The 12,245-nt window shown below is 41.0% G+C and overlaps 1 protein-coding gene across 1 annotated transcript in view; it reads left to right on the top strand.

The window, feature by feature from the left end:
* LOC148094755 (protein NLRC3-like) overlaps positions 1-12,245 on the top strand; it is an 82,461-nt gene that overhangs the window by 11,338 nt on the left and 58,878 nt on the right. Inside the window, exon 2 of the mRNA XM_087837418.1 lies at positions 8,920-9,171. Within this exon, the coding sequence (XP_087693544.1) occupies positions 8,920-9,171 (252 nt within the window). The remainder of the gene's footprint in view (positions 1-8,919; positions 9,172-12,245) is intronic.

The raw sequence follows: 12,245 nt of genomic DNA, 5'->3' as shown, positions 1-12,245 counted from the left end.
AGGATCGGGTCCCCTGACACAAACAGAGTAACATAGTGTACGCTGTTAAGTGCCAGGAGGATTGCCAGGATTTATACATCGGGGAAACCAAACAACCTCTGGCGAAGCGGGTGGTACAACAGGAGAGCCACCTCGTCAGGCCAGGACTCTGCAGTCTATTTACACCTACAGGCCAGTGGACACTCTTTCAAGGATGAGGATGTACACATCTTGGACAGGGAGGAACACAGGTTTGAGCGTGGAGTCAAGGAGGCCATTTACGTGAGAAGGGAAAGACCATCTCTGAATCGTGGAGGGGGCCTAAGGGTACATCTGTCACCATTTTACAATGCTGTGATTGCAGCCATTCCCCAACTCTCTGTGAATGGTACTCATGACCATTGATCAGTGGTCTTTGATCAGTGGTCTTTGGTCAATGGTTATTGATCAATGGTAATGAGAATTTGCATAATTAAGATTAAGGAACTGGGAGGACCTTTTTGCCAGGTCTGACGATACCAACAGTGTTTAAATAAGTGTACAAAGGTATTTCATTGGTATGCTCTGGTGTTTAATGAGTCAATCAGTGTTTTATGAAGACCATGTCATACCTGTACCATGGTGGAGCACAGCTCTGGCAGTTGGAGTTAGTTCTCAGAGCTGCTCTGATCCTGAAAGTCTCCTTAGTCAAGTCAAGTCAACTTTATTTATATAGCGCATTTAAAAGACATCAAGTGTTGGCAGAAGTGCTGAACAGAGGGAAATATAATCAATGAATGAATTCTGTTTCTTGGATTAGACCAGAGGCTCACTGACTGCTCAGTCTGTGCTCAATTCAATTTCAATTCAATTCAATTTCAATTTTATTTATTTATATAGCGCCAAATCACAACAAAAGTCGCCTCAAGGCGCTTCATAGATACAGAGAAAAACCCAACAATCATATGACCCCCTATGAGCAAGCACTTTGGCGACAGTGGGAAGGAAAAACTCCCTTTTAACAGGAAGAAACCTCCGGCAGAACCAGGCTCAGGGAGGGGCGGCCATCTGCTGCGACCGGTTGGGGTGAGAGAAGGAAGACAGGATGAAAGACATGCTGTGGAAGAGAGACAGAGATTAATAACAGATATGATTCAATACAGAGAGGTCTATTAACACATAGTGAGTGAGAAAGGTGACTGGAAAGGAAAAACTCAATGCATCATGGGAATCCCCCGGCAGCCTACATCTATTGCAGCATAACTGAGGGAGGATTCAGGGTCACCTGGTCCAGCCCTAACTATATGCCTTAGCAAAAAGGAAAGTTTTAAGCCTAATCTTAAAAGTAGAGATAGTGTCTGTCTCCCGAATCCAAACTGGAAGCTGGTTCCACAGAAGAGGGGCCTGAAAACTGAAGGCTCTCCCTCCCATTCTACTTTTAAATACTCTAGGAACAACAAGTAGGCCTGCAGAGCGGGAGCGAAGTGCTCTAATAGGGTGATATGGTACTACAAGGTCATTAAGATAAGATGGGGCCTGATTATTTAAGACCTTGTATGTGAGGAGCAGGATTTTGAATTCAATTCTGGATTTAACAGGAAGCCAGTAGTCAGTTCAACATTCTATCCAAGGTAACTCTATGTTACTGAGTATCACCACAAAAGACACAATCAGAAGAATAATAATGAACGATAATCACTATTGATTATCATCATATCAGAGTCGTAATATATCTAACACTTAGCAATATATCTAAGACCGTTTTCAGTCTGTTGGAGATGCTGAGGTGTGAAGATCTGAACCACTTTAACAAAGATTAGCTGGCTGTGTCCAGAAAATCTGGTCTGAGTCTGTCTGAGAAAATAAAATTTTAGTAGCCTGCTTAATATTCTCAAGCACAGACACACACACACAGTGTGACACACTCACCATGAGGAGCTGTAAGTTAAACTGAACATTCCTCTGCTGACATATAATGGTTGAGGCATCACATAAACCAATGAACTGATAGAACAGAACAGGAAGTGAGATATTTATTCACTTTACACAAAATAAATCTGATGTATGCTCTGGATTAAAGTATAAATAAAATAAACTCATGTGTGTTAGTCTTTACACAGCTCTGTTGATTAAGGTGTTGTTACCGTTGGTGCTGTATAAAGATCAGGTGTGTTGCTTACTGAAACTGCTGCATGCAGTTACCAGTTTTTCTAGTTTGCTGATGGAAACGTCCATGGAAGACTGAAAACACCCACATCATTAAAAACACCTCAGATTGTCATGAATATGACGTATGTAAGACAGAGAAGACAATAATCCTGACTTTCATGAACAGCTCACACTACTTGACTGTGTTCATGGATCTCTATATTTATACATTCGAGGTTTTTGACATATTTATTTATATCTGTGACTCTGGATTCATTTAGTTCAAAACTGATAAGTACATTGTGACATATTCACATGAATGAAGTTCTACCAATAAAGTCCAGATAATTAATTCTGATGGAGTCATGATGTACACTTGGTCAAAGAACAGAAGAACGTGGTCAGAAAGAACATGTGACCCTCACAGTCAAAGAAAAGTTGGTGTATATTAAAGCACACAGATCCTCCCCACAGTGAATGTTAGAAATGCATGACTCGTGGGGGGTTCAGACTCTGTACTGATGTAACTACTACTGAGACACCCCCATGATCCCTGAAAGCCTCCAGGTTTTTACTCTCTGTGTGCAACTGTAAAAGAACAGATTACAATGCAAGTCACAGCCTGCAGTAAATCTTTGTTTTCTTTCATTTTACCGGAATAAACACAAAAAACAGTTTGCTCAAAGAAATCAACATTCAGGTTTGACTGAAGGGAGGCAGAAAAAAACCCACCTCTGTCCCACTTATACCAGAGCGCCCCCTGGTGTTCAGGTGATCTGTGAGAAGGAGGGGTTTCAGAGGCAGCAGCAGAACGAGGAGCTCAGCCTGACACTGTGGATTATTCCAGGATTTCACTGACATCAGATCCTTTAGATTCTTTAACATCACCGTGTTGGCATGCTGTCACATGCTCAACTATAGAAAAATATAGATTTTAATATACAATTTTGACATTCTAAACATGTTTCCAAGTCTGCATGTGCTAATAATATTTGCATATGAAGTGTCATGCAACTTGTATCAAGCAGACAGAGCATCCAGAAAGTATTTGCAGCACTTTAATTGGTACATACTTATTATGTTACAGCCTTATTCCAAAATGGATGAAATATAATTTTCACCTCAAAATTCTACATACAATACCTCATAATGACATAGTGAAAAAGGTTTGTTTGAAATTCTTGTATTTTTTAAAAACAAAACAAAAAAAACCCCCAATAATCAAACAACAAAACAAACCAACTCATTAACCAGTATCATATCTGGAGGAATCCAGGCAGCAGTCATCATCTGACCAGCATCATCCCTACAGGGAAGCATGGCTGTCAGGATGTTTTTCAGCAGAAGAAACTGGGACACTAATCCGGCTTGAAGGAAACATTAATCCAACAATGTACAGAGACATCCTTCATGGTAACCTGCTCCAGAGCCCTCTGGCCCTCTAGGGTGAGGCTTAATCTTCCAACAGGACTATTACCAGCAGCTCACAGTCAAGATAACAAAGATGTAACCTTGGCAGCATCTTGAGTGGCCCAGTCAGAGCCCACATTTGAATCTGATTGGCTGCCCAGCATCCAACCTAATGGAGGTTTGAAGATTCTGCAAAGATGAATGACAGAAACTGCCCAAAAAATACTCAAAGACTGTATACTATGTTAGCTACTTAGTTATGGCATTCCACGTATTCCCTGCCTGCTAGCATCTTGCACCCAGCTGTTATGTGCTGGATTGTCTCAGGGGCATCTTTGCACAGCCTGCACCTGGGGTCTTGCCTGGTGTGGTAGATGCCCGCCTCTACTGATCTTTTGCTCAAATCTTGTTCCTTTCCTGCCATGATTAGTGCCTCTGTGCTGTCCAGCTTTGTCTGAACTGCAAGACGTACAGCTATCTTCCTGATGTACTCATGGATGTTTGTTGTCTCATCACGGACAGTGGCTCTGACACTCACTAGTCCCCGGCCTCCTGCCTTTTGCTTAGTGTACAGTCTTAAAAAGACTTGAGGTTGTAATTGATGCCAAATGGTTGTCAAATGTGAATAGTGTTCTGGCTCTATGTGTTAGATTGTGTTAATAGGAACTACAATCCCCTTCCGCCTCTCATGTGCGTGTGTGCTACAGAGTCCAAACAAGGACAGTTCTAGTGGGCGGCCGCGTGGCCAGTGGCTGACGTGAAACAGTTCAGGCGATGGCCTGGGATCCAGCAGGTGCGGAAACCTTTGGCTTAGGATAGGCAGGGCCAGCGGGTGCGAAAACCTCATGCTGAGGAGAGAGAGCACTCACAGCCGGCTCTGGGTGCCGTGACTGCAGATCGGAGAACAGAAGTAGAAACTGTCAAACTGACAGGTAAACCTGTTTTTCCATCACCTGTTCAGCTCTGATGATTCAGAAAGGACATCTCCTGGTTTCAGCATCATGATTCCCTCTCACCACATATCCAAACCGATAACATGACCAGGAGCTTTTACAGCTGTAGCTCCAGCAAACATCAGCTGATAGTAGAAATTAGTATTAAATAAATTCTAACAACAGCAGATCAAGCTTAAACGTGCTGCTGTTGTTTAACACGACATCCGCTGGTTTCTTCTTTCGGGCGCAAAGTGGGAGATAAACAAAGAAGAGAGATGGGACTTGCGTCAGAAAAGCTGATCAGCTAATCATTGATCAGTTTCATGATTGAAGTAGCAACAGGAGAGGGAGGGGAGAAAATGAGCGAAGAAGAGACAGCTGACAGTGTAAAGACGTAAAATAACTCCAGCTTTGCGCCTTTTTCCATTCTAGCTGAAGTACAGGACAAACTGTGTTCCTTTTCAGCTCAATACGAAACGCGTAATATTTTCTCTGAATATGGGATGATTCCATTTTTTTACAGGACGGTTGGCAACTCTACTAACTAACCTAATGAATAAAATGAAGTTCACTATCAGTAACATCATAGCACCCACCCAGCTGTATAGAAACTCCATCATGCTAGCTAGTACGCAGTACGAGCTATTGTAACTGATGGTAAAAAGTCAGCACAACGAAAATAAACTAGACCTAAACTTGGTTTATATCTGACCCAGATAGACTGCAGGTCATAACTTCTTACCTGAAGTTCAGTTCACACACTCGAACCGGCGGCCGCCTTGGGTCTCTCCTCCTCCTGCCTCTCATTTCCCTCATCCACCTGCTGGCCTCAGTTAAAGCTCTGCCATAGAAACCACCACCAAACAACTGAGTTATTTTTACACATCGGCCAGCATCTGGCCAATCCACCAGCTTTCATTGTTTATACCGTTACAAAAAAACGAAAACAAAAAATAAACACCCATCGGCCCATAAAAACAAAAACTCCCCATCACCCCACCAGGCAAATGTCTGGTGTGGCCGATAGCTAGTCCAGCTCTGGTGGCAACACAAGAAACCTCATTTAAAAAATGGAGAACCAGCTTTCACTCAATGGGAGTTGGTGCTTGTGATTCACTACAAAGCTTTGTGCATGACACATCACTATTCTGGATGCACTGTAAATATAGTATCTAAATATAAAAATTATCCACAGTTATATAAAGTATACAACAAAAGTTTAATAGTTCCTCTCACATCAAACTAAAACTACAAACTAACTTGATACATTTTGGAGCATTAATGTTTGATTTTCATTTTGATAAATCAAAGGAATTAAAAAATAAATCACTTACTCAAAAAGGGAAAACTTTTTTTTTTTTTTTTATCGATAATAATCAGATCAAAGTGTCTCAGAGGTTACTGTGTTTGGGCCTGCTTTTATCTAATGGATGAACCTATCTGTTGAATCCATGGTGAGTTTTAAAGAGTTGAAAGCTCAGCTGACACTGAGATAAAGCATGAAAGAAGCAGCTGATATTTGGACAGCACACATGATGGAAAGGAGGATTTCAGTTGATGATGAATTGTGATTGATGATTGAATGATTTGTCTTTCCTCTGCAGGTGAAGGTAAAAAGTGTGTGTAAGCTGATGTGGATGTGAATTCAGCAGAATGGATCAGTTTGAGGACAGAGAGGAGGGAGTCCCTCCCTCTAAAACCACTCTGTGTGGGGAACATGAGTGCCAGACCAAAGCTCAGAGGTGAGATGACCATCTCTAACTGTCCATGACTCTTCTCAATGTCACAGCTCAGCACTCACATCACTGCTCCATCATTATTCACAGGAACCAACCTGGACCTCCACCCAGCTGTGTGTCCTTACAGATTGTTGGGTCTATAGTAGAGCCCCTTTGTTTTAATAACCCGCAGGCATCTGCTGCAGAGAGGTGAGCTGTTGGTAACATGAACTGAGCTATCAGTTTGGTGTTTGAATTATATAAACTGCTTGATGTTATCTCATGGCCTATGTACTCCATGTCTGGAAAAAACGAGCAGTAGGAGGACATGCATGCACTAGCGTAAATATAAAAATGTGCTTCTGATCTGTGTATGACATATAATTTCTATGTGTTCACTGAAGCTTCAGTTCAGTTCAGTTCAATTGAATTCCATTAAATTCATTCATTCATCCATTTTCTTCTGCTTATCTGGGATTGGGTCAGGGCAACACTGATCTAAGCAGAGAAACCCAGACCTTCCTCTCCCAAGCCACTTCCTCCAGCTCAGGGCCATACAGAGATGTTTGAAGGGTGGGTGCTCAAAAAGAGGCACAAAGAAGGGGCTGAAAAACAACAACTCACATTTATCAAGTATCTAATATGGAATCGTTTTATACTATATCACTTTCATCAGGTGGGGACGATGCAAAGCAAACGTAGCCTATGTTTACCTGATGGGTACAATGCTGCTGCTGATAGTGCTGCAGGGCAGGGCTGTGTTGATCTGAGACTGTAGACATTAAAGAATCAAAAAAAGTCCATAGGAGAGATGGTAGCTGATTAAACAAGTGTTATGAGATAATATTGAAATGCAAAGATTGGTGACAATACTTGGAACCATAATGCAAGAAGACTGTAGGAAATAAATGAGGCTCTCCCTGTGAATCACTCTTTGCCTCTTTTCCTCCTTCATCTCCTCCTCTCATTTATCACTCTCTACAAGCTGTCCATCTGAGAACAAGGCACAATTTACTATCACATGAATCTATTATTTAGTTATCCACACTTAACAACTCTTACACCTAATCCATAATAAATTAATGATAGAAAAATATTATAGAAGCAAAACTTTGCAGTTGTGTTTATTGTTGTTTTTATACTTGAATAATAAATTTAAAATATCTATACACATAAAACACACACCCACACACATGTAGAAATATAAATCAATTATAATCTGTTTCTTTGTGTGTGTGAATGTGTGTGTGAATGGGTGGATGACTGGTTGTGTAAAGCGCTTTGGGGTCCTTAAGGACTAGTAAAGCGCTATACAAATACAGGTCATTTACCATTTACCATCTTTGGAGTTATGTGGATATGCATATTAGATAGTTTTAGTCAAATATAAGCCCCCCAGAAGGGCAGGAAAAGCCCCGTAACCTACTTTAAAACTAAATATGTTCCCTAAAACGGTGGATAGAGCTACAGACCGATGACTACCTTACCCAGTTAGCTAGCAGCTAATAACCAGCACTACTTGTGCAGGTAATAAAGGACTCCACAGGCTCACACAAATTTAAAAAAAAAAAAAAAAAGCCTCAGAAGTGCACTTGGTGCACCCATCAGGAAAGGGGCAGTTGCTCAATTAACTGGGTTAAATTTAAGGGCCTGGACTGTAGGCCTCAAAGGTCTGTTACTTTTAAGAAGCTGGAGTATCCTGTAAGAGCTACTTACACTAAAATGGATTAATACTCGGATTTTTATGTCCATAATTTAGACTTTAATTGCAAGAAGTTTTATTAAAGCACCTGCAAGTTAGAGAAGAGATTGGCATATCTATCGCTGAAGATGTGCTAACGTCAGTGTTCTGCGTTAATGAAAATTTCTTAATAGGGGAGATTCTTGAATATTCTGTCCTTCAGGAATACAGTGGGAACCCACATGTTTCTAAAAGTTAAGATGCACTGGGCAAACCTTGGGAATCTTGGGTAGCCGATATCCACCAGGAAAATGATGGAAGTCCAAATTTGTCTGAATATTATAATTTAACATGGTGACGATGATAAACAGAGGAAGTCCACAGTTTGGTTAGCGATTGAGCCCTCTGCTGTCCCTTTAATCTCTTTCTGCTATTTGCACATTTTTTCCTGTAAATTTCTAAGTTAATTAAGTTGCTATAAACTCGGTTGTTATTCTTCAAAATCTTTAAAATGAAGAGTTGTAATATTTTCATATTTGAGGTATTCCTCATAAAACATGTTTGTGACATGAGGCCCTTTTCATTTTTATTTATTTTTTCATTAATTTTAAGAAATTGGAGTTTTTGTATCACTTCTATCACTTTTGTATGCTAGGGTTAGGGTTAGGGTTAAGATTTTATTATTGCACATATCATTGCCCTTGAACCTTTCTGATCTTTTGAATTTGTACGCTCCTTCAAGATCACTTCGGTCTCTAGACCAAATGCCCCAAGATGTCCAGATTAAAACACGGAGGAGATTGGGCCTTTGCTGTAAATACTACTAAACTATGGAACAAACTGCCCCTTCACTTCAGGCTTTCCAAAAATCAGACTTTTTCAAAACCCATTTGAAATTCCAATTTTAATCGCTGGCTTTTAAATCAGAATGAGTTAGGGTTACTTTTATTTGCACTATTTCTTAGTCAGGTTTTCTCATTTTGCATTTTTCCTTTCTTAAATTCTGTCATCTTGTACTGTGTTTATATACATTAGTTTTGTTTTAAACTGTGCTCTTGTGTTTTTTCAGAATGACACTGGATGAGTTACCAACACAGCTTTGGGAAAAAATTGAAAATTTGGGAGAGAAGGAACTGAAATATTTTAAGTACTATCTTCACAATCCTGAGGTACGCAATGGTTTAGAGGCCATCCCAAAGAGTGATCTTCAGCCAGCTAACAACCGGAAAACAGCACATCTAATGATTGAAAAATATGGTCCTGAAGCTGCTGAGGAAGTCACAAAGAAGATTTTGGAAAAAGTCAAGACTCGTACAAGTCAGTACTTGGAGATAACATGTAAAAGAAATGTAAAATAAATGTTGAATTTTAATTATTATTATTATTATTATTATTATTATTATTACACATAAAACTACTAGTTGTTTCACTGTCAATCTGTATACTGGGTATTGAAGATTGCATATGTCCCCCAATTCATATAACCCCTTCTGCTAAGGTTGCTTTCAATTCGAAAGCAATTCTTTCATATTCAAGGTAGGCTTGGATATTAGCATGGGGTCTAGCCTAGGAACCTTTACTGGATACTGAAGCTGTGGTTGGGAGTCAAAACCCTGCCCTAATAGTGCTAATATAGCTCACAGTGCTAATACATATGCATGAATCGTGAACAATAACAAGAAAAAAGAAGCATTAGCAAAAGCCGGTTAATGATTTCCGATTTCATCCAACAGGTAAACCTTCAAACCCAGCACAGGCAGTTTAATCAGAAAAAGAGGTTAACATTTGGAGCACTGCTATTGGTAGAGTTTTTTGAGATAAACAGAAGTTCGGAGATTGTCCTGTAAGCTAAAATGGCTGGGTCAAGTGATGTTTTTTAAGTAATGATTCATTAGTGCCAGACGAGGGTCTGTTTTACATAGCTGATTAATAGAAATAGGTTGATCATATTTAACACTGAAACATTAACTAATGGTTGGACTTCTTTAAATAGTTTTGTAGAAATGGGGTCTAAAAGATACGTCAGTCATTTGGAGGAAGTAATTACTGAAGTTAACTCAGAAAGATCAATTGGAGGAAATTTTTCTAAATAAATATCAAAGGTACTGAAAGTAGCTGCAGACAATGTTAGGTGTGTGAGAGGGTTAAAAGTAATTGTTTTCTCTAATCGTTATTTTTTTTTTTTAAATAAACCTATAAATAACCTTAAATAACCTTAAATAAACTGTAGAGGTTAGCAGTGAGGCGCAGAGGTTCTTATTAATTACCTCCTGGTGGTCAGTTGGATCAGGTGATGAAGGAAGATTTAATGGAGAGCCCAGTCCACAAGATCTTCAATTCCCACCTCAGGCAGAGCTTTGATTGAAGCTAGATTGAATCTGAATGGACCATGTAGAAAATATTTGCCCTCAGCTCCTTAATGCTCTGGATATTGTTGCGCTGTCTTGGCTGACATGTTTCTGCAACATTGTGTGGAGATCTGGGGAGTTGCTTTTGGATTGGCAGCCTGGCATGGTTGTAACTGTATTTAAGAAAAAGGACAGGAAGATGTGCTTTGATTGAAGATGCAGAGGGGGGTCACACCTCTCAGCATCCCCAGGAAAACTATGCCTGGGTGCTAGAGAGAAGAGTCCATATGCGAGTTAAACATTGGATACAACAGGGACAAAGTAGTTTTCGTCCTGGTCGCGGAACGCTGGACAAACGCGTCATCCTCTCAAGCATATTCAAGTGTGTTTGTGAGTTTTCCCAAGTAGTCTAGATGTGCTTTGTGGACTTGGAGAAGGAATTTGACTGCGCCCCTCCTGGTATCCCGTGGGGGTGGTTCAGGAGTATGGTGACCCAGCTTGGTCCTCATGGTCTGCAGACTGATGTTAGGTATTGCATAGAACTATCAAATATTTAGATGTGTGTCTTTCTTTTTTTTTCTTTTTTTTTCTTTTTCTTCTTTTTTACCTGTCCTGTTTGGTTCTTTTGCCATCAGAATTATTGTCTAAAGGTGAGGAAAGATGCCCAATGGATTTACTTTACCAAATTGACCATCCCAGCCTTGCCGTAATGGTCTATTTGATTCAGCTTTTATTGTTTATTTTGTTTATTTATTTATTTTATTTTCACTTGCTAGATACGGGAGAGATTTGAATGAGGAAAAGAAAAGGGAGAAAGGAATGGGGGGGAGGGGGGGGGGGAAACAGCGGAGAAGAGGGATGGGGATAAAGGACAAAAAAACAAAAACCAAATAAATAAGCAGACAAAAAAAATACATATATCAATCACCTGGATCACCTGTTGAGAAAGAAAAAAGAAAACAAGCAGAAGAAAACGAGAGCAATACAATAAACAACATCACGATGATATATGGGAGTATAACAGTAAATACTAAATATTAAACATTATTGTGCAGCACGTAATATTGACAGCGCACAGTGTGCTTTGAGGTAGGAGCCAAAAAGGGTGTAGTTTGTGTGTGTGAGCACCCGTGTGTACACCTGTGAGCATGGACGTGTTTGTTTTTAAAAGGTTCCTTCATGTAATGATCTTCTAGAGGGTGTGCCCCGTCCACCAGAGCATGAAGCAGGTATGGAGGAGATTAAAACTCCAGACATCCAGAGGCCCCCAGAGCACAAGAGACCAAGGAAGACCAACAGAGGGGCAGCTGCGCCAATATCTGTTATGCTGAGTGAACGGGCTCTATGGCAGAACACACAGAAGCGCAGAAAATGCAAGGAGTGCTCTTTATTTGTGGTGTCAAAGTTATATGAAATTATACAGAGGGACAAACAGAGGGAAACCAGGGGAGGAGGCTGACACGTATTCGGAGGGAAAGGGGTTACCCGCGCACGCAGGGTGGATCTATAAGAAAAAGAAAAACGAAACTTTAGAGGGAGATGCCAAACCACCGGTAAGAAACAGCAACAGGCTGAGAGAAACAGGCTTGAGCTGGGAAACATGGAAAGTGGGATGAATCCTCATGGAAGCGGGCAGTTGCAACCTGACACACACAGGATTAACGAGGCGTTGAACAGGAAAAGGGCCCAGAAAACGGGGCGCCAGCTTCCGAGACATGCACTTCAGAGGAACATTGGCAGACGACAGCCACACCTTCTGTCCCACGGAGTACAGAGGAGCGGGAGACTGTCGCCGATCCGCCGCACATCGGGCCCGCGTCACCGCCCGAAGCAACGCAGCCCTGGTCTGACGCCAAATCCGTCTACTGCGGCAAAGGTGGTCCCGCACCGCTGGGACCGCAACCTCCGCCTCCTGCGAAGGAAACAGCAGGGGCTGATAACCCAAACAAGCCTCAAATGGGGAGAAACCAGTGGCAGAAGAGGTGAGCGAATTATGCGCATATTCCACCCATGAGAGATGAGAGCTCCAGGAGGCAGGATTAGCCGA

This window comes from Neolamprologus brichardi, unplaced genomic scaffold, assembly GCF_056152115.1.
Source record: "Neolamprologus brichardi isolate AB-2024 unplaced genomic scaffold, ASM5615211v1 NODE_ptg000031l+_length_7269946_cov_1, whole genome shotgun sequence".
NCBI lineage: Eukaryota > Metazoa > Chordata > Actinopteri > Cichliformes > Cichlidae > Neolamprologus > Neolamprologus brichardi.
This window is presented reverse-complemented; position numbering and strand designations above follow the sequence as displayed.